The sequence below is a fragment of the Mesoplodon bidens genome (genome assembly GCF_964165515.1).
Source record: "Mesoplodon bidens genome assembly, chromosome: 18".
In the NCBI taxonomy this organism is placed as follows: domain Eukaryota; kingdom Metazoa; phylum Chordata; class Mammalia; order Artiodactyla; family Ziphiidae; genus Mesoplodon; species Mesoplodon bidens.
Genome location: NC_138175.1, coordinates 19386948 through 19410127, shown reverse-complemented (window position 1 = coordinate 19410127; position 23180 = coordinate 19386948). Strand labels below are relative to the sequence as shown.

At 49.7% G+C, this 23180-nt stretch overlaps 1 protein-coding gene across 1 annotated transcript in view; it reads left to right on the top strand.

Annotated features, from left to right (window-relative positions):
• Positions 1–2125: 2125 nt before the first annotated feature.
• Positions 2126–23180, top strand: part of PSKH1 (protein serine kinase H1) — a 37510-nt gene continuing 16455 nt past the window's right edge. The window contains exons 1-2 of the mRNA XM_081217784.1: positions 2126–2211; positions 15220–16246. Coding sequence (XP_081073910.1) covers positions 15290–16246 — 957 coding nt within the window. The 5' untranslated portion in view covers positions 2126–2211; positions 15220–15289. The remainder of the gene's footprint in view (positions 2212–15219; positions 16247–23180) is intronic.

The following is a 23180-nucleotide window of genomic DNA, read 5'->3' as shown; positions in this document are numbered from 1 at the left end:
TCTGCATCAGTATACCTCTTCATCTCAGGCCCCCCGTGTTCTTCACCAGAGCCCAGACCAGCACCTTCCATAGCAAGGGCTCAATAAATATTTATTGAATTAATTTGCTGAATGTCTGCAAAATAGAGGTGTTGTGTGGAATTCTATATTATTTTCAACCCTCACAATAACTGTGAGGTCAAGATTATGATCCCCATTATACAGATAAGAAACATGAAGCTTAAGGAGGGGAAGATGTCTTGCTTAAGTTCAGTTCACACAACTGTGGAAGTGTCAGAGCTGGGATATGATCCCAAGTTTGCTTGGCCCCTAAGTTCATTCCCTTAAGCATCACACTAGACATATGGAAATAATTTTTTAAGTTTTCTTTTTTATTTTTATTTATTTTATTTTTGGCTGAGTGGCCTGTGGGATTTTAGTTCCCCGACCAGGGATTGAACCCACGCCCCTTGCAGTGGAAGCATGAAGTCTTAACCACTGGACCACCAGAGAAGTCCCTAAAGTTTTCTTTTTTTTTTTTTTTTTTTTGCGTTACGCGGGCCTCTCACTGTTGTGGCCTCTCCCGTTGCGGAGCACAGGCTCCGGACGCGCAGGCTCAGCGGCCATGGCTCACGGGCCCAGCCACTCCGCGGCATGTGGGATCTTCCCAGACCGGGGCACGAACCCGTGTCCCCTGCATCGGCAGGTGGACTCAACCACTGCGCCGTGTCCCCTGCATCGGCAGGCGGACTCTCAACCACTGCGCCACCAGGGAAGCCCAAGTTTTCTTTTTCAATAAAATCTTTTATGAAGCCCTACTACATAAAACAGACTGTGATATTTTATTGGTGTTAATATATGTTTAGGTTTAAAGTATAACATTAGCTTATACAGTTAAAGACAATTCCATGTATGAAGTAAGGGCTCAATAAAGATTTTAAGAAATGAACAGACTGCAATGAGGAAGATGTATGGAGATTACAATCCCATCATCATTCAAAAGTAGTTGTGGCCGGGGGGGTTAAGGTGATGGACTAGAAATCCATTGGTGTTTCCCTGCGCAGGTTCAAATCCTGCCGAACTACGCCACCTTTCCCTTATGGTGATCCCTATTGAGTCACAGCCAGTTGGGGAAGACTGCTGTTGCCTTAAAGAAAGAAACTGGATTGTTCTCCAGCCCTGCTCTTTATGGTTGCCCAGTGAAAGACTCCACCAAGCACGTGGATTGCGCCCCAATAGTAAATACAAGGTAAGTAATAAAAATATTATTAAAGAAGGAAAAAAAATCCCCTTATTACTTGAGACATTTATTTCCCCCCCCATCTCCACCCCGAATCTGGGTTGATTGTAAAGTTAAGTGAGATAATTCTGACCCTATAGAGGAACTGTTAATGGTAACAATTTTTCTTTAATCTACTTGTTTTGCAGCCTCAGGATATACTAAATTTAATAACAATAAAAACAACAATAATTAAACTGTTACTCTGAAGTTGGCCCCAAACTAATTTCACCTATTCTCAAGTTAACCATTTGCACCTCCGCTGTGATGGAGGTCAAATTCAACATATCTGAGTGCCTGAATTATTTTAATTTCAGTTTAAAAAAAATAGATTTGTTAATTAAATTTATACCGATCCTTTGCGGAGTTCCAGAGGCACTTCCAGAAACCTCCTGAAATGCACTACGTCCCCAACCACGCACTATATTGTTATTTTATTTTTGGCCGCGCCCCGCGGCATGCGGGATCTTAGTTTCCCCACCAGGGATCGAACCCGTGGCCCCTGCATTAGGAGTGCGGAGTCTTAACCTCTGGATCTCCATGGAAATCCCCCAACCTCGCACTATAAAGCGCCCTGCCCCCAACCTGAATCTTGAAACTTTCTCCCTACTTCCCACGGTGCCTGCCCCAAACCTAGGGTCGAGACACTTGGAGCGACACAGAGACTCACCTCCTACTCCCGGAGAGAGCCCGACCCCGCCCTGAAGCCGTTGATTGGCAAGCTACGCTCGGAGAGCCGCCAACCGCATAGCCCGGCCCTCTCGAGTCCGCCCCTGCCCCGCCCCGTGGGCGGCCCGGATTTGTTTTGGCGTCAAGCGCGCGCTGTGATGACGCCACGACGCTGACGCCTGAGGATGGCGGCGGCGGCGGTGGCGGTGGCCGGGGCTGTGTCTGCGGCCCGGAGAGGGTCAGCACAGTCGCCCAGACGCCGAAGAGCCCGCCGCCCGCGCGAGGTGAGGCGGCCCGGCCAGGACCGACGGCCCCATGGGCGGGAGGGGCTGACGAGCTGCAGCCACGGTCTCTTCCTGGAGCACTGGGCCCGTCCCTGCCCAGCCCGGAGCCCTCGGCCTGTGCCCGCTGCGCCGGGGCCTAGGGGGAGTGGGTAGCAGGCCAGGCGATGGCTGCTTGGGGTCCCTGGTGTCCGAGGCTTGACTGGCCTTGAAATATGCTGCTGCGCTGGGTAGCCCGTCTCTGAGGCCCCAAGGGCCAATTGGACGTGGTCAGCTGTCCTGCCAGCTGTTCAACCAGTCGACATCGGTCAGGGTGAACCAACCTGGTTCTCCTCATTACCTTCTCGTGTCTGGCACCTACTCCACACCTCCTCTTTTGCTACTGAACGACAGGGTCGGTGGGCAGCTAGTCTCTTCCTTGTTCAGGCTGGGGAAAATCACACCTGAGTCCAGCCGGGTCGCCTGCTTAGTAAGCCAGTTATCCCTCTGCTTTTATAAGGGGAAGCCCAGCTCCCCCACGCTCACTCCCTCTCCTGAAACTGTGAAGTGATAGTTCCCACTTGAAAATCTGAATAAGTGCTTCATTGCCTAAAACGGGCTCGTTGGTACCTGCAGGGTAAAGGCCAAACTTCATAGCAGGGCATTCAGGGCTCTTCATAATCTGGCATAACCCCGAAGTCAACATCTGGGCACTTCTGTCTCCTGCTTACATAGTTTGTTGTTGGGGGTATGTACATCTGCCGTTAGCTCTGTGTTTTAACACCCTTTCGCTTTAGATATGCAATTTTCTCACTTTGTAATACTCTTCTTTCCCCCCACCCCCACCTCCACCCACCAGTTTGGAAAATTTACATCTGTCCTTTAAAATCCACCTTAGATTTAATTTCCTTGGAAAAGCCTCCCTTCACATGTAACCATTGACTCCTCTGTACTTCAATTCATGTGACTACTGTTGGAGTTTATTGTGTTGTGTCACCTGATGGTTGGCCTGGGGATTGTGTCTTCTGTCTGCCTATCAGTGTCTGGCTCTGTGCTTGGCATAAAGTAGGAGCTGAGTCAACTGTGATAGGTTACTGATTTAAGAATGGATACAGATTCAGCTATACTACTGAGCACATATCAGGGGCCAGGACCTGAGATGAGCACAGCAAATGCAAGTGTCCTGTTTGCACATTCACACGTATGCATGTGGTAGGTGGTGCAGCCTTGTCAACCTGATGATCTAAAATCTCCTGGGGTGGTTTTTCAAAATACAAATTCAAGAGTCTCATTTTCGGAGATTTTGATGCAGAATATCTGGAATCTGGTAGGAATCTGTATTTTTTTAAAACTCTCCAGGTGACTTGACTATGCTCCTTAGTTGAAAATCTTTGTCATCACTCCAGGAAACAACTGTTGTGTCTTTGTCCAGTGGGAAGGGCCAGCTGTGCCTTGTAGCACACAACTGCTGTTGCAGTCTCATTTCCCATATCCTGGGGAGGCAAGATGATTTGGTGGTTAGAAGTATGGGGTTTGGAATAAGAAAGACTTTGATTCACTTCTTGACTTTTATGAGATCTTGAGGTTCTTTGAGTCCTAGTTTGCTCATCCCATAATAGGAATAATCATGCCTACTTTATGTGGTTGCAGAGAGGAGTGAGAATGCATATAAGACGCTTAGCACAGTTGGAACTTAGGAAATGGAAGCCACTGTTATTACTAATGGCTATTCTTCCCAGAGTTCATCCCATGTCAAAAGGGGATCTCATCATAGTAAGCCTGTTTGCTCTTCAGACTGAGTCTTGTGTAGGAAGCTACCTTATGTTCTGTGATTTCCTTGAGGTAATTTCTGATCATCAGAGATAGCTCTAACAAAACTGTGCTTCTACTCAGGGCAGTTGCAGTTGGCTATTCCCCTAGAAAAGATGTGGATTGCTGACTCACTGGAGGGCGGATTTGCTGAATAAGTACGTTGTCCAGGTCTAATTGCAATTCTTGTTAAGTTGTATAAATGAGCTAAAGAAAGTGCAGCTTTCAGGAAACCTGTTTGCCTCTTACACCGAACTAGAGCTGAGCCTCACTTGGAATGGAATACCCCAGAAAATCCTAGTGTCTGTGAAATCTGAACCAGGTACTGGGGTTCTCTGTCACTCACAAGTTCATTGTTAAGTGAGTGAGACTTCGGTTTAGCCGTCTGTTTTTACTTTATAAGTGTGAGCATGTTACTTGGGCAACTTTTTTTTTTTTTTTTTTTGGCAGTACGCGGGCCTCTCACTGTTGTGGCCTCTTCCATTGCGGAGCACAGGCTCCGGATGCGCAGGCCCAGCGGCCATGGCTCACGGGCCCAGCCGCTCCGCGGCATGGGGGATCCTTCCGGACTGGGGCATGAACCCGTGTCCCCTGCATCGGCAGGCGGACTCTCAACCACTGCGCCACCAGGGAAGCCCTATTTGGGCAACTTTGATCCTCTCCAGTGCTTCCTAACTGTGTGATGTGAATTGGCTATAGGTGTGCCAAAGTATTGACCCTTAAGCTTTGAGATAGCTGAGAACAGCTGTCTCCATTGGCCCAGGGTGCACAGAGAAAAATTTGAGAAGTACAGCCCTGGAAGAAAGGAAACAATTCTGCTTGTTGAGAGCTGGAGAGAGACTTATTTATTTGAACTTTCTTTTCTTCCAGGAATCTTACTCAGTAAGTATTAAGCCAATTTGTGTTGGCTAGGTCATCACTGAGCTAATTCTTGGTACAGCCCTCTGTTGCCATGGCATCTCATGTGATGCTAAAGTAGAAAAATGTGCTGTTTTCGTTTGCTAGAGGAAAATTATCGCAGAGGGACCCCTTCCAGGCTGCCAGCCTTGAAGTGGCCTCACAGGGCATCATAAGAGTAATGGATCAGGGGACACTTGGTGTGGAGCCATTTGGGCTGTAAGTTCCTTGAGAACAGAGATTGTAACTGCCTTCTTTTTGTCTGTCACAGCCCCTGGCAGAGTTCCTGGCCCACAGCAGGAGCTCAGTAAATATTTATGGGTTTAACTTTGGGATTTTGGAAGGCGAACCCCAGGTACATTGCCAGAGGCTGTATTTCTGATGATGGGATGGGCAGTGGGTGGGATGTCTCAGATGGAGTTGAGGGTCAGGATAAAATGAGGAGGACACGACAAACTGTTGAACTCTCCTTCTCTCAGCCCTAAAGCAGGAGTCTCTGCTCACCAATTATTACCATGTAGAGCAGTGGTGCATAGAGTCCTTAAGAGGTGGAGTCCTGAGTTACTATATTCCAGAAAGAAGTTATAACAATTCTTATTATGAAATAGTGTTAAAAGTTAAAACATTACGGAAGTGAATAATGAACTGTCTTTAGATACAAACACTAATCTTTTTTTTTTTTTTTTTTGCGGTACGCGGGCCTGTCACTGCTGTGGCCTCTCCCGTTGTGGAGCACAGGCTCCAGACGCGCAGGCTCAGCGGCCATGGCTCACGGGCCCAGCTGCTCTCCGGCATGTGGGATCCTCCCGGACCGGGGCACGAACCCGCGTCCCCTGCAAAGGCAGGCGGACTCTCAACCACTGCACCACCAGGGAAGCCCAACACTAATCATTTAAAAAATAATTTGGTGTATATTTGGTATAATAATTTGGTGTATATTCCCCCAGCTTTTTTCTTATGTATATACTAGTCTATACATTTCTACAATATGTATTTTTTAACTTTAAAAATATAATATGTGGTGATGACTTTAAAATATAGCAATAGCACAGAAGTATGTAACGTGAGAAGTAAGAGTCTCCCTTCCTTCCACCTGTTCCCCCCACATTCCCACACCCTAGAGGCAGTCACTGTCAACAGCTTCTCTTTTACCTTTCCAGGATATTTTTTTCCCATGTATATGTCTATACCTGTTTAGAAATTTCTCGTTAGACATATACTTCACATATTCTTTTTTTTTTTTTGGCTGCAATACGCGGCATGCGGAACTACCCCGACCAGGGATTGAACCCCTGCCCCCCTGCAGTGGAAGCGCAGAGTTTAACCACTGGACCACTGGGGAAGTCCCTTCACAAACTGTCTTTTTTTTTTTTTTTTTTTTGCGGTACGCGGGCCTCTCACTGTTGTGGCCTCTCCCGTTGCGGAGCACAGGCTCCGGACGCGCAGGCTCAGTGGCCATGGCTCACAGGCCCGGCCGCTCCACGGCATGTGGGATCTTCCCAGACCGGGGCACGAACCCGTGTCCCCTGCATCGGCAGGCGGACTCTCAACCACTGCACCACCAGGGAAGCCCCACAAACTGTTTTAAACTCCTTGGTACATCACAGACATGGATACCAGTACAAAGCCACTCAAACTGATGGGTATCTTTCTTTCTTTGTCAATATATATGGATTTACCTCATTCGTTTCAACAGCTGCAGAGCATTCCATTATGTGAATGTATCTTAGTTTATTTAATTATTTCCTTCCTGATGAATATTTGGGTTGTTTCCTTTTTCTCATTATTATAAAGAATGGTTCCATGAGCTTTCTTTTGAAAATATATCTTTGTGTACTTGTAGAAGTGGTTTTGTAGAATTATTTCTGAAAATGAAATTGCTGGGTCTTGTGTCAGTTTCCCTGTTTTAATTTTCTAAATATTTATTTATTTATTTATTTTTGGCTGCATTGGGTCTTTGTTGCTGCATGCAGGCTTTCTCTAGTTGTGGCAAGCGGGGGCTACTCTTCGTCGTGGTGCGTGGGCTTCTCATTGCGGTGGCTTCTCGTTGCAGAGCACGGGCTCTAGGCACGCGGACTTCAGTAGTTGCAGCATGTGGGCTCAGTAGTTGCAACACATGGGCTCAGTAGTTGCGGCACGCAGGCTCTAGAGCGCAGGCTCAGTAGTTGTGGCGCATGGGCTTAGTTGCTCGGCAGCATGTGGGATCTTCCCGGACCAGGGCTTGAACCCATGTCCCCTGCATTGGCAGGCAGATTCTTAGCCACTGCGCCACAAGGGAAGTGCCAGTTCTCCTGTTTCAGAAAGCAGAATCGTGTGGTTCCCCCTAAGGTTGCAGAGGTCCGTGTTCAGGGTTTTGTTTTGTTTTTTTAAATTTTACTGAAGTATAGTTGATTTACAGTGTTGTGTTTAATTTCTGCTGAACAGCAAAGTGACTCAGTTACACATATATATTCTTCTTCATATTCTTTTCCATTATGATGTATCACAGGATATTGAATATAGTTCCCTGTGCTATACAGTAGAATCTTGTTGTTTATCCATTCTATATACAGTAGTTTGCATCTGCTAATCCTAGACTCCCAATTCTTCCCTCCCCCCCACCCCTTGGCAACCACAAGTCCATTCTCTATATTTGTGAGTCTGTTTTTGTTTTGTAGATATGTTCACTTGTGTCGTATTTTAGATTCCACATATAAGTGATATCATATGGTATTTGTCTTTCCCTGACTTAACTTTACTTAGTATGGTAATCTCTAGGTCCATCCATGTTGCTGCAAATGGCATTATTTTAATGGCTGAGTAATATTCCATTCCATACACACACACACGCACACACCCCCACCCCCCACCCCCACATCATCTTTATCCATTCATCTGTTGATGGACATTTAGGTTGTTTCCATGTCTTGCCTGTTGTAAATAGTGCTGCTGTGAACATAGGGGTGCATGTATCTTTTTGAATTATAGTTTTTTCTGGGTATATGCCCAGGAGTGGGATTGCTGGATCATATGGCAACTCTATTTTTAGTTTCTTGAGGAACCTCCATACTGTTTTCCATAGTGACCGCACCAATTTACATTCCTCCCAACAGTGTAAGAGAGTTTCCCTTTTCTCCACGCCCTCTCCAGCATTTATTATTTGTCCTTTTTTTTTTTTTTTTTTTTTTTGCGGTATGCGGGCCTCTCACTGTTGTGGCCTCTCCCGTTGCGGAGCACAGGCTCCGGACGCGCAGGCTCAGCGGCCATGGCTCACGGGCCCAGCCGCTCCACAGCACGTGGGATCCTCCCGGACCGGGGCACAAACCCGTGTCCCCTGCATCGGCAGGCGGACTCTCAACCACTGTGCCACCAGGGAAGCCCTGTCAATTTTTTAATTATGGCCATTCTGACTGGTGTGAGGTGGTACCTCACTGTTTTGATTTGCATTTTTCTGGTAATTAGCGATGATGAGCATCTTCTCAAGTGCCTATTGGCCATCTGTATGTCTTTTTAGGAGAAATGTCTATTTAGGTCTTCTAACCATTTTTCTTTCTTTTTTTTAAAGTTTATTTATTTTTGGCTGCGTTGGGTCTTCGTTGCTGCACGCGGGCTTTCTCTAGTTGTGGTGAGCGGGGGCTACTCTTCGTTGTGGTGTGCCAGCTTCTCATTGCAGTGGCTTCTCTTGTTGTGGAGCACAGGCTCTAGGCATGCGGGCTTCAGTAGTTGTGGCTCATGGGCTCTAGAGCGCAGGCTCAGTAGTTGTGGCACACGGGCTTAGTTGCTCCGTGGCATGTGGGATCTTCCCGGACCAGGGCTCGAACCTGTGTCCCCTGCATTGGCAGGCGGATTCTTAACCACTGCACCACCAGGGAAACCCTAACCATTTTTCGATTGGTTTGTTTTTTTGTTATTGAATTGTAGGTGCTGGTTGTATATTTTGGAAATTAAGCCCTTGTTGGTCCCATCATTTGCAAATATTTTCTCCCATTCCATAGGTTGTCTTTTTGTTTTGTTTATGGTTTCCTTTGATGTGCAAAAGCTTATAAGTTTGATTAGGTCCCATTTGCTTATTTTTTTGTTTGTTTGTTTGTTTGTTTTTGGGGTTTTTTTGCGGTACGCCGGCCTCTCACTGCTGTGGCCTCTCCCGTTGCGGAGCACAGGCTCTGGACGCGCAGGCTCAGCGGCCATGGCTCACGGGCCCAGCCGCTCCGCGGCATGTGGGATCTTCCCGGACCGGGGCACGAACCCGTGTCCCCTGCATCGGCAGGCGGACTCTCAACCGCTGCGCCACCAGGGAAGCCCCCATTTGCTTATTTTTGATTTTATTTCTATTGCCTTGGGAAACTGATCTAGGAAAACATTGGTACGATTTATGTCAGAGAATGTTTTGCCTGTATTCTCTTCTAGGAGTTTTATGGTGTCTTGTCTCATATTTAAGTCTTTAAGCCATTTTGAGTTTATTTTTGTGTGTGGTGTGAGGGTCAGGGGTTTTTATCTAAAGTGACAGACTTCTTTGCCTGCTATCCCTGCTTGCCTCGTGATGGTTAGAAGTGCTGTTTAGCAGTTACTTATTTCTGGGATTCCTGAGAGATTACTGCCTACTTCATTTTGATAGACAGTCTTTCAAAACATGGGAGCAGAATATAGAGATCTTTGCAGGCAAAAGGTTGTGAAGCTTTGCCATGGAGAATGGTCTTAGGAGGTGTTATTGGAGAGGGCTGGGTGCCTGCCTGGGAGGCATCCACAGACTTCTGTGGCCAGGAAAATTGTTTCAGGATCCATTCCTGTCCTCTGCTTCTAGGCCCCTGGTCTCCCCACAGATGGGTCTGGCAGTTTATGGACAAACTTGCTTTGGAGTTCAGATAACAATCTGTAAGATCCGAATAGACCTGAGAACTCTGGCTTCCTTTGTTGTTGAGGACATTTATACAGGCGCCCAAAGAGCATGGCTCTGGTTTAAACACCAATCTGGCCTCTTCCTGCCACTTGAAAATTTCTGAGGTTCTGGGATTGTTGCCCTGCAGCAAAAAGAAACCTGAGAACCAGCCCACCTTTCACTCAGTGTTAACAAACATTGAATGCCTGCTCGGAGCTCAGCGCTTTGTTGGGAGCCAGAGAGTTCTGGAAACCTGAGAAGTGGCCCCTTCCCTCAAAAGGCTGACAACTCTAGTGATCCAAAGTAATCTAGAGTATAGCATTGAGTAGTGTGACCCAGATTGTACGTGGAATGCAGGTTTCGGAAGGCATGCCCTTCAGAAAAGATCCTCGGGCTTCCCTGGTGGCGCAGTGGTTAAGAATCCACCTGCCAATGCAGGGGACACGGGTTCGAGCCCTGGTCCAGGAAGATCCCACATGCCGCGGAGCAACTAAGCCCATGCGCCACAACTGCTGAACCTGAGCTCTAGAGCCCATGAGCCAGAACTACTGAGCCAGCGTGCCGCTGAAGCCCGTGAGCCTAGAGCCTGTGCTCCGCAACAAGAGAAGCCACCGTAATGAGAAGCCTGCGCACCGCAACGAAGAGTAGCCCCTGATCACCACAACTAGAGAAAGCCCATGCACAGCAACGAAGACCCAACACAACCAAAAAAAAAAGATCCTCAGTAAAGGTTCGTTGATTCACCAGCTGAGTGGTATGAGGAAGGATTGAGGCCTTGGCCTGGTGAGTCTGAGCCCAGCTGGGCCCCAGGCACTTCTGGAGTCTAGCTGGTTTGGTGGAAGGAGCTCTGGATGGAGAATGAGATTTTGGTTCATTCTCGGCTGTCGCTATCTGAGTGGCTTTGGACAAGTTTCTACCTTTTTGGCGTGTCATTTCTATAAAGTGTGAGCGAGGACGGTAGTGCTGAATGCTCATGCCTACTGCTGCACTCTGTCCAATACGCTTACCTTCTTTGAGGAGCGCTTTGGGGTCAGGCTTGGAGTTGAAGGTGTGGAGGCCGACTCCAGAGAGTTCAGTACTTTCTGTAAGATGTGTTAGGATTGGTGTCGTGAGACAGAATAGTGACTTGTGAGAGCTGGCGTAGCATGACCTTCCTGGGAGGTCGCTTCTTGAGGCTTTCCTCATTCACCTCCACCCTGGTCACTCTGCTGGGGGCACATACATGAGAGCTGAGGACAGGAAAACACTTTGCCCTCTTCACGGAAGGAATTTTGCCAGCTGCTTCCCTTGTCCCTGTTTGCCTTTTCACCTAACTGATGTGAAAAGAGAATTTGACAGATGTGATTGGAGTGTGGAGCAGCTGTGATCACCTGGAGGTCATCAGCAGTTCCCCGCATCTGCGCTGGCACCTTCTTTCCTCCACTCTCGATCTGTAGTTGGGAAGGTGGAGTACCAGCATCAGCCTATCTTTGAAGAGTTTCTAATTGGAACAAATGTGAGAGAAACTGTGTCCCAGAAAGGAATAAGGAAGGTCAGAGAGGGATAATCCTTGGCTGTCTCACTGCTGACTTGAGATCCTTGCTTAGACTTTGTTTAAAGTGAAAAGTCACGCCTTTTCTTTTGTGAACCTTAGTTTTTCTCATCAGGACCAGACTAGGTATGCACATCTAAACAAAAAGAGCCTGTGGGTACACCTGGAGACAGTTACTTATTTTGCGGATCTAGGGTTGTACCTCCTCCCCAGGAAGAAGTGACATCTGAGTAGCTGTGCTGCATCACCCATGCAATTTGTCTTCTCTCTGAATGGTGGTAGATGTTGTTCACAGTGCGGTCTTGGGGATCAGGGCCTGTGTTCTGCCTCAGGAATCCTGGCCCAAGAGCTTTTTTTTCCTGAGCTGCAGCCCTTTACTGTATTAAGTCTTGTATTTTCCCTGACGGAAGAGATGAGTCTGCAGAATTCCAAAGTCCACAGTTCTAATCTTTGGCCTCTGTGAAAAAGAACCTTGTTTCTAAATGCCTTTGTTTATTTTATTTATTTATTTATTTATTTATTTTTGGCTGCGTTGTGTCTTTGTTGCTGCGCACGGGCTTCCTCTAGTTGCGGCAAGCGGGGGCTACTCTTGGTTGCGGTGTGCGGGCTTCTCATTGTGGTGGCTTCTCTTGTTTTGGAGCACGGGCTCTAGGTGCGTGGGCTTCAGTAGTTGTGGCACGCAGGCTCAGTAGTTGTGGGTCGCGGGCTCTAGAGCGCAGGCTCAGTAGTTGTGGCATATGGGCGTAGTTGCTCCGCGGCGTATGAGATCTTCCCGGACCAGGGCTCGAACCCGTGTCCCCTGCATTGGCAGGCGGATTCTTAACCACTGCGCCACCAGGGAATCCCTAAATGCCTGTGTTTAAACATGATTTCCTAAGCTGCTATATGGGATCTCCTGGGCATTTGGGTGAAAACTGCAGCAAATCCTGAAGAGCCGGTGTTGGTTGAGGAATCTTTTCCTCTTATGTGAGGAAAGATAAATCTCATTCTGCTGAGAGTCATACTGACATACTGATTAAAACCTAAGCCCTTAATCTTTGGTCTTTTTGTCTGATGGATTGGTAATCAAGGTCTTTTGTACGTTTCAGAGGTGAGCTTCTTCCTTGGGAACATTGGTCAGTTATTGGTCAGTTATCACCACATTAGCCACATTGGTCAGTTATCACCATCTTGAATTCAGACCCTCACTCAGGGCCTCTGTGTGGGTTCTCTGTGACCCTCAAGGTGCCCCAGCAAAACCTCCCTGGGTCTCCCTCCGCTGCCTTTCATGGTATCTTTTGCTGGCTTTGAAACAGGTTTGGGGGTGGGGGTTGGTGTTGCCCCTGGGCAGCCATGGAATCTCTGACCCTGACCAGCTCTTTTCCTTCTTCTTTTTTGTTTTTAAATTAATTTTTATTGGAGTGTAGTTGATTTACAATGTTGTGTTAGTTTCTGCTGTACAGCAAAGTGAATCAGTTATACGTATACATATATGCACTCTTCTTTAGATTCTGTTCCCATATAAGTCATTACAGGGTATTGAGTAGAGTTCCCTGTGCTATACAGTAGGTCCTTATTATCTATTTTATATATAGCACCGTGTATATGTCAACTCCAGTCTCCCAGTTTATCCCCCCTTTTCCCCCTTGGTTGACCAGATCTTTTCAACCATTAGATTCTACATCTAGCCACCCGACTGCAGCACTTCCAGAACTGAACTCTTCCTACTGCTTCCCAAACCTGTCCCTCCTGCTGCACTCCTGACCTTCTGCCCAGGAGCTGGAGTGAGGGAATGGAGTGTTGTCCTCTCCTCCCTTTCACCCCTATGTCCAGCCTCCAGTCCCTGTCATTTCTCCTGCTGACCTCTCTCCATTCCGCCACCCTGTCTGTGCTGCTACCCTCCTCACTGGCCCTTTCGGTCCACTTTGACCCTCCTCCAGTTCAGCCTTATACTTCTTTCTAAACGCAGAGTCGCCTCTCCTTGTAAACCCTTTGGTAGCTTCCTTTCACCTCCCAGGAAGGTCCTGGCTCCTCGCTGTAACTTGGGCTGCTCTCCACAACCTAGTTCCTGCTGACCTTCCAACACTTCAGCCCCCAGTCCTGTCTTCACATCACCAGACTGCACATTCCCAGGCACGGGGTGCTGCTCTGGGCCTCTGAGCCTTTGAGTGTGTCATTCTCTCTGCCTGAAACAACATTCCCACCTTTCCTCACCTGCCTCATTCTTACTTCAAATTCAGCGTGGGGGTCGCCTCCTCCAGGAAGCTTTCCCTAATCCCTGTGTCATTCTTGTGTCATTCATGTATCTACTATTGTTTCTCAGGCCTAACATTTACTTTGTTATATTGAAATTACCTGTTTTGATGTTTTGCTCTTCATTTAGACTATTGAGTTTATTGACCATGTTTTGCCTGTATTGGGTATGTTAAAATATACCTGCACTGGACGTCTTATTCATTCCTGTATCCCAAGTAGATGTTCAGTAAACGCTTGTTCTGAGTTGATCATTTTATCCCCAATTCTGTATATCCTAATTAATAGGAAACTCTCAGCTCTTTTCTTTCACCCCTGGGGCCCTCAGATAGACTTAGAGAAGGGCAGCCTGGATAGAAGTGACCTCTGGAAAGTGGTACTTCAGCACTTCAACTTGTCCAGGGCCCCACCAGCCACAAGGTATTGATAGTTGGAACATCTTTGTCTGGAAAACAAATGGGAAAGTCTCCTGGATCCTCATCCCATGGAAGCAGAGTGCCCCGATCTACAGCCTGAGTCTCATCTGGATGAAGTTGTTAGTGTCCTTTCTGAGTTCGAGGCCCCCTCTGCCTCTTTTTTTTTTTTTTTGGCTGCACTGCTGCTGCTTTGCTGCGCGGGCTTTCTCTAGTTGCGGCAAGCGGGGACTACTCTTCGATGTGGTGCACGGGATTCTCGTTGTGGTGGCTTCTCTTGGTGTGGAGCATGGGCTCTAGGCACGTGGGCTTCAGTAGTTTTGGCATGCAGGCTCAGTAGTTGTGGCACATGGGCTTAGTTGCTCCATGGCATGTGGGATCTTCCCGGACCAGGGCTCGAACCCGTGTCCCCTGCATTGGCAGGTGGATTCTTAAGCACTGTGCCACCAGGGAAGTTCTCCCCTCTGCCTCTTAAGTGAAACCCAGGCTAGTTTGTTGGCTCTCTGGTGGCAGTGTGCTAAGGCTTGTGGTTCCTACTTCACTGGAATTGATTTTAGCCATTTCTAAGACTTGTGTGGCATTTTAACCATCTATGTGGTAAACTGGGGAAGTGAGAGACCCTGGAACAGGGTGTTAAACTGCCAGGGTGAAGATGGTGCATTAGAAAAGTAGTGCGAGCCATCCAGGGAAGAGTGAGGTTAGGGCAGCACCCAGAGCAGTGGGTGGTGGTGGGTTGTTGCAGTGGGGGATCAACCCCTGCAGGAGGCCTAGAGGGCCAGGAAGGTATCCATGAGGGAGGAGGCCTTGGGGAAGTGGCTTTCTACGCCCTGGTGGGTGATAGTGTTGGAGAACAGGCCTCCAACACTCCACGCCCCCGTTTCAGAAAAGATGAGTCAGAGTAATAAGAGGAATAATTTTAACCTTTAAAAAACATAGGACTTCAACTATGCTAAGGGACCCAGGGAGAGTAGGGAGGAGGGTGGAGGCAGTGACAGCTGAGCCTGGTGCATGTTCCTGCCCCTCTTCAGAGTTGAAGAGCAGCATGAAAATTATACCCAGGGAGATGTACATCAAGACCACGGAACTCAGACCCAGTCTTTCATCTGGATCCTTCATGGCATCTGGGCTCCAAGCACTCAGGGACCAAAGCCATTCTCCCTTCCAGGGAACCATACCAGAGTCAGGTCTTCAGGCTGGGTTTATCCAGGGCCAGGGGGGAGGGGGTAAGGAGGATGGCTGGGATCCCTCCAGAAGTGTCCCTGGCTATGCTGAGTTCCTTTCTTCTGTCTGTGTAGGTGTAGACGGGGCACTGCCTGCAGAGCAGGTTCTGCCAGCCTCGCTAGAGAGGATGCCCCTGTGTCCGTGATGGGCTGTGGGACAAGCAAGGTCCTTCCCGAGCCGCCCAAGGATGTCCAGCTGGATCTGGTCAAGAAGGTGGAGCCCTTCAGTGGCACTAAGAGCGATGTGTACAAGCACTTCATTACAGAGGTGGACAGTGTTGGCCCTCTCAAAGCTGGGTTCCCAGAAGCCAGTCAGGGTGCAAACCCCTGCCCTGGTGCCCCCACTACCGGCCACACAGAGCCTCCCTCAGAACCGCCACGCAGGGCCAGGGTGGCTAAGTACAGGGCCAAGTTCGACCCACGTGTGACGGCCAAGTACGACATCAAAGCCCTGATTGGCCGAGGCAGCTTCAGCCGAGTGGTGCGTGTGGAGCACCGGGCAACCCGGCAGCCATATGCCATTAAGATGATTGAGACCAAGTACCGGGAGGGGCGGGAGGTGTGTGAGTCGGAGCTGCGTGTGCTGCGCCGGGTGCGCCACGCCAACATCATCCAGCTGGTGGAGGTGTTTGAGACACAGGAGCGCGTGTACATGGTGATGGAGCTGGCCACTGGTGGAGAGCTCTTTGACCGCATCATCGCCAAGGGTTCTTTCACTGAGCGTGACGCCACTCGAGTGCTGCAGATGGTACTGGATGGCGTCCGGTATCTGCACGCACTGGGCATCACACACCGAGACCTCAAGCCTGAGAATCTGCTCTACTACCACCCAGGCACTGACTCCAAGATCATCATCACGGACTTTGGCCTGGCCAGTGCCCGCAAGAAGGGTGACGACTGCCTGATGAAGACCACCTGTGGCACGCCCGAGTACATTGCCCCTGAGGTCCTGGTCCGCAAGCCCTACACCAACTCAGTCGACATGTGGGCGCTGGGCGTCATCGCCTACATCCTGCTCAGTGGCACCATGCCCTTTGAGGATGACAACCGCACCCGGCTGTACCGGCAGATCCTCAGGGGCAAGTACAGTTACTCGGGGGAGGTGAGTCTTCTGTCTCGGGGATGTTGGGAGGCCCCTGGGTGGGTGGGGGCTCCTATCCTACAGCCCTTAATCAGGGGCATGCTCTCAGGGCCATGTTCGTGGGGCCAGACAGATGATGTAAATATGGTAAAGTGAGACTAGTAGGGTATCTTAGCTTGGATTTCCCCAAAAGTGAGCCCTGAGACAAGGACTTGAGAGCAGATAGTTTAATTGGAATGTGATTCCAGTAAGCACAAGTGAAGGGTGGGGAAAGTGAGGCAGAAAGGGAGTGGAGTGGACTGCCACTGTGGGCCATTGGAACTCAGTTCCACTGGGGACCCTGTGAATAATCATGTGGAATGTGCTCAGAATTGTACCACTGAGAGGCAGGAAAGAGGGTGGGTTTTAATCCACTGACTCTTGTATGAGTCGAAAATTTCTTTGCAGGGGCTTTAAATCCCTGGCACTTCCGGGCTGTTCTGAATGCCAACTAGTGGTGGAGAAAGTCCTCAGGCAAAGAAGCAGAGAGATACAGGCACTGGCCATGGGAAGCTGTCAGCACGCACATGAGCACTGCAGCTGCAGGCGAGCCCAGAGGTGGGCTGAGAGGAAGCAGGACAGGGCATCCATAGCATCTGGTCCAGAGGACTAGGGCAAGCTGGTGACCATGCCCTGTCTAAAGGAACAGCTGCTTCTCATCTCAACCCAGTTTTGCCACAGAGCAGGGCGGACTCCATGCACCCAGACATTCCAGTTTTTTAAAGAGAAGCCAGAAAATCGGATCTTAAAGTGTTAAAATATAATTCATATATTTAAGCAGTACCATGTGCTTAACCCAGCAAATGCTTACTTCTGGCCCTAATTCAACCAGCAGGCCATCAGTTTGTGTCTTTGGATCCATTGATAGTCCTGATGCCTGAAAAGCCCTGTAGGGTTTCAGCACTGCTGGGAGCTGAAGGGAGGTTCAGAAAGAGTAAGAACTGGTTGGTCCTCAGACAGGATGCTGACCGGGTAGGAGACAAGGCTCACCACAGGAAACGGTGAGCACAGCAAGCTGGATAGAATGTTATTGGGGAGGTTGTGAAGAAAAGAATGTGTGATGGCTTTATGTGGGAGGTGAGGTAAGCTTTGCAGGATGACAGGATTCTGCCAAGGCAGTGAGGGCCCCTCCCCAAGTGCCCCCTGCGGAGCTCTCCCCACAGTGTTCCTCTCAGGCCTGCACTGCTATCCATGCCTCGTGAACAACCCATGGAGAGGGGAGGGAGCTCTGGGACCAGCTCCCTTCTGCAGCCCAGCTTTCCTTCCAGGAATGTTGGACTGGGCCCTCCCTGGTCTCAACCAATTGGCCCAGAGCAGCATTTCCTACAGGAGTTGCCCCAAAACCTCATGAAGGCAAAGTGCCTGCAGTGCTTGTGATCCTGTGCTCGATCATCTTCCCTGTCAGCTTCAGGACATGGTCGTGGGGTCAGTCAAGGATTTCCCTCCTGTGAGCATGGGGGCTGGCCTTCCCTAGGGGATCCCCACATCACGTGCCTCAGGGTGGTGAGAGGAAGGGAGGGAAGCCACCTTCTTCTGGCCAACTCTGTGCTGACCACAGGTGAAGGAGAAACTGGGACATTCTCCAGCTCTCCCCTAAAGTTTTTCATGTTTTCTTCTGTGCTCCAAATGGATTCAACAAAACAAACGCCAACTGGCTGGGAAGCCCAGGCTGTGATGCAGTGCTCACAGCGGACACCGCCCTGCTCACCCTTTGGGCTGGGTTTCATCACCTTTCAGAAGAGCCAGAATCCACCTCACAGAGGCAGTGTTGTGCCAGGGCCCTGCCTGGCTTGCCCTTGGAGCTCTGTGTGGTGTAACTTAGCTACAGGAGGCAGGGAGGTTTCCCAAGAGTTGCTGACAAAGGAAAGATTCTTTCCAGAAGTCTGTAGGTTTGCCCAAGAGTTCCTGATTCTGGCAGTTGCTGATCAGGCAGTTTATCTATGGGAGCTTACAGAGTCTTGCTAACTGGCTATTGATTATCTGAGGGCGAGAGAATGACAAATAAATAGGGTGGGGAATGAACTCAGGCTTCCTGCTCCTATTGTGGCCACAGACTGGGTCCTGAGACTCTGCTTCCTGCTCTGCTGGAATCACGTGGCACAGGTCTGGGGCTCCCGGTGTGTGTGGGGGCACTGCCCAACGTTTGGCCCCCAGTGCCCTTCATCTGAAGCTGAAAACATCAGTTCCCAGTCCCAGATTCAAATCCCTGGCCAGCATTGACGGCACCTGTTACCAGGAGCTTGGCAGACCCCAAGAGGAGATTCCACCACCATCTGCAGAGAGCTCTGGATTGGGAGGAGTTTGTCTGGGGTATTTCCTGGGTAAGGAGGCCTTATCATTAGATCAGGCCCTCTGAGCTGGAGACCAGGCATCTTTCTCTTTTGCTTGTAATTGCCTACCCGTAAGTGCACTGGGGACGATGCAGAGAGACATGAGGGCCTGTTCCCCATCCCCATGAAACTTGAGATTGCCCGGGAGAAAGGACTAGGAATAGGAAATGGCCACAGAATGAACCCTTGTTGGCAGGCACATGCCATCACAGGCCTGGGCAGTCTGGAACATGGGCCATGGGGCGCAGGTCAGGTAGTGGATTGGCCCCCCTTCTTAGGACTGGGCCCTGCCCCCATCCTCACCCAACCATCTGTCTTCTACTGTGTGATGGTCATTTGCCCTTATGAAGGCATTCCGAGTAAGCGAGGCCCTGTCTGAGAGCCTCAGGGAGGTGTTTGCATCTAGCTTCTTGTGCAAATAAGGGACTGCCCACTTTGAACTCAGCAGGGTTTGGAGGTGTGCATTCCTCACCTGACAGTAAGTCCCATGGCACTTGGTGCCCCTCTAATAGGCACCCTGCCCCCTTATAGTGGTTTCTCATGTATACCACACTGTCTGGTGTGCTTGTTTCCCAGGGGCTCTATCCATGCAGCCCTCTTTCAGGCTCAGTAGTTTCTGTGGACTTGAATAGAGGACTTCCTTCAGGAGGTGGGTTTTGAGGAGGAGGAAGCTCAGAGAAGGGGATATTGCTCACTGTGCTCCAGAATAAACAGGAGATTGTGTGGGAATAACAGCAGAGGTTGATGAGGCTGGGCCAGGCCTGGTGTTTGTTGCTGGGAGCTCTGGATTGCCAGGGATTATTTGGAGATTCCAAGCATTAGGTGGGAGGGAGCCCTCTGGGTTCTTGACAGTGAAGGGGAAATGTAACAGGAAGTGTTGTGGGAGACTAGCTGGAGGGAAACTAACTGGGGGCTGTTGGAATAATCCCAGTTCGGAATGGGGGAGCCTGGTGTCCTGGGGACGTTTGGGTCAGATCAAGGATTCTAGCGAGTGGGCTCAACATAGTACATGTGAGCCATAGTTTAGAAAGAGAAGGAGTTGGGGGGCAGAGCCCTTCTGCAGCTCTGCAGGAGGAGCATCATCTTACGAGGCAGATTGAGAAAAGACCCCAAGCTGCCCTCTGCCCCGGAGGGTGCGTAGAGTCCTGCTTTGACATCCCCACATGGGACCCAGCAGTGGAGGGATGCACACAAGTGGGGCCTCCTTCGGCACCTGCCCCCCACAATGCTGACACTCTAGCCCCCAGCCCTGGCCCCACGCTCCACCCCATTCCCTACACACCATGGGCCCGAGATGTTTGCTCCTTTCACTCCTCACACTATGCTTTTGCTCAGGATTTTCCCTCTGTTCCCAATGTCAGCCTAAGAAATTTGACTGGCTCTCAATCATCCAATTCAAAGATTGCTTCCATTAAGAATCATGCCAACCATTGCCATTGTGTAGCCTACTGAGTACCAGGCACAGGTCTGAGGGTTCTACACCCAGCATGTCTAATCTCTACAATAATCTTGTCAGTGGGTATAATCCCCTCATTTTATAGATTAGTAAACTGAGGCTAGTGAGGTTAAGTAGCTTGTCCAGGGTCTCACAGAGGGTGGCAGGCCTGGGATTTGAATCCAGGCCATCTTGGCTTCAGAGTTCTTGGCCTTCCCATGCCCACAGTCTACTTTCCCTGACACATACGCCTCAGCGTGCTGCTGGAGTCTTTGTTTCAGCACTTTCCCAGGCTGTCATCTGTGGACATCTTTTCCCTCCCCGGCCTGTAACGTTCTTGAGGACAGCATGTGTATCAATACATATGCTCCCAATACTTTCTCCTGCTTCTCTTGAGGGAAGCACCAGTGGTTGCTGGTGAGGCCCTGGGCAAGGACCCAGAAGTGACTGTCAGGTAGACTAGGCTGCTCCTGCTGGCTGGGAGTGTTCTCTTCTGGGGCTGGGCTCCAGGAAGAAGTGGGGAGCCTGCTGGAGATGCACTTAGGGAGTTGTTGGCCAGACCTGCTTAGAAGCAAATGTAGGAATCTTGGAAGAGGAGAGAGTTCTGGAAAGGGAAGCCTGTAACAGGTGATTTTGAGAGGAGAAATCTGAATTTTTATCCAGTGACTGGAGGTGCTGGAGTGGCGAGGGCCAAGCTAGGGTCATGTTGGAAGTGATCGGGAGATACATGTTGGCCAGATGTGAGGAGGGCCTTTGTGAGTGTGAGAGCAGTTTGAAGACACAAAGAGTCACCTTGAAAGAGGGAGCTTCCTGTCATGGGAGGCCTGGAGCAGCTGCTTTATAAGGAGTGACACAGAAGGTGAGTCACCATCTGTAGACCGTACTAGAGGACTGTTATGGTCCCGCCAACTTGGAGATTCTGTGATTCACCTGACATGAAATGCGACGTTGTGGGCCTAACGTTATTGCTTTTGTCAAGAGTTCTATTCCTAGAGGCAGGATGGATGAAGAGGCTCTTGTGGGAATGATGACAGAGTGATGCCATCAGCAGCTTTGCTGTCTGCCACGTTTAGCAACTTTTAATTGTCACCCTCCTCTGCTTGGGCAGTCTCTGAGCTGTGGGCGAGCCCAGGTGACTGCGCCAGGAACAGGTGGGCTTGGGCAAAGGTTCTCAGAGCCTTGTTCAGGAGAGTGAGTGCTGCCAGGCGGAGGACAGAATCCTGGTGGGAGACGAAGCTCACCCGCAGGACCGATCTGCCACTTCCCGGGGGATTGTGTTGGTGGGAGGTGGCCTTCCAGGGGTGGGTTTCTGGGCTGCAGGCTGACCATCCATCAACTTGGGCCAAGGGGCACTTGCTCAGGGGCTGTGAGTTACACCATGTGGTAGTTCTGATAGCCCTGCAATAGGATGAGTGCCCAGAGCCAGAGCTGACATTTACATTCCCATCCCAGCTGTTTGCCACTTCATAAAGTGACTCTGACACTTGCCATTCTACCCTGGGATGTTGAGGGTAAAATGAAGTGCAGGGCATGTGGTGTGTTCTGGTGCTCTCCACGTGAAGGGCGCCAGCGCCTGTGGCGACTGCTCATGCAGCCTGCTTCATATGCTCTGACGGAGCGGCCAGGTGAGCAGGGATAAGACCTTGCCCCAGAGCCATGGGGTGGACTGCACAGGGGACGTGGCAGAGCTGGAGACTGGACGTGTGTGGGCAGCAGAGCAGAATGCAAGGAGGCAGGTGGTGTATTTCTGGGCTCGTGCTTGGATTCCGCTGGATGCCTTTAATTGCCTCGTGTTCCCATGGCCAGTGTGGACAGGGGCTCATGTGCCACCCCTGGGCCACCGCTTGGCTCCCTGGAGCCCCATCCTCTTGGCATCCCTCTGCTGTTGTTGCCCTGGTAACACACTCACCTCCTGTGGTGGCAGAAACATGCCCATATCCCCACATTGTTGCATTTAGCATTTTTGCCAAAACGTCTTGCTCCGACCACCTACAGCATCTCGTTATCCCAAGGTCCTTTCATTACTGCTGTTTCCCACCCCCCTGCTGAGGTATCCTCCAACAAAGGGGTATATTGTGGGTTGCGTTCAGAGCAGCTTCTGGTGCCCTATCCATCCCCTCCCTCTCCTGCTCTTCCCATTGTCTGTCTCCACCTCGATAGCTCTGCCCTTTCACAGGCCCTATTGCTTCTAGGCCCTTGAGTTCCTCTGGGACCTGCTGGGGCTCTTGTTTCTCCCACATTCTGACCTCTTTAAGAATCTGCTTATGACCTCCCACGCTCATCCCCTGCCTGCCCCCACTGAGGTGGTTAAAGGTGACCTGATCCAACCACACCCCACAGCCGTGCCTCTCCAGACTCTCCTTCCTCGTAGATGTCTCTGTCTCCCAGTGCGATTGTGGTGCCTAGACCTGAGCTTTGCTGCAGCATGGCCCAACCAGCCTGGAGCAGGAGACTGAGTCACCTTCGTCTCTTCACTCATCCTGCCAACCCATGTAGACCTAGTGCCTGCCCTGAGCTGAGTACTTTGTACCCAGGGTTCCAGGGACACAAACCTCTGGGGACAGAGGCCACAGTACGGGTGATATGCTGACAGCCACCAGGGATCCAAACTGCCTCAGAAATTAGAATGGGAAGAAGTTAAAAAAAAAAAAAAAACAGGCCCTGGAAATCACCTCACTTCAGCAGAACCCTTGAGTGGAGATAGAAGAGACCATTATGTAGCTAGCTCTGAAATCCAGAACCTTCTAGGGCTGTTCCAGGACATTGTTTTTTTTTTGTTCTTTTTTTTTTTTAATTTAATTTATTTTTTATACCATAGGTTCTTATTAGTTATCTGTTTTATACATATTAGTGTAAATATGTCAATCCCAATCTCCCAATTCATCCCCCCACCACTTTCCCCCATTGGTGTACGTACATTTGTTCTCTACATCTGTGTCTCTGTTTCTGCCCTGCAAACCAGTTCATCTGTACCATTTTTCTAGCTTCCACATATATGCGTTAATATACGATATTTGTTTTTCTCTTTCTGACTTGCTTCACTCTGTGTGACAGTCTCTAGATCCATCTGCGTCTCTACAAATGACCCAATTTCGTTCCTTTTTATGGCTGAGTAATACTCCATTGTATCTATGTACCACATCTTCTTTAT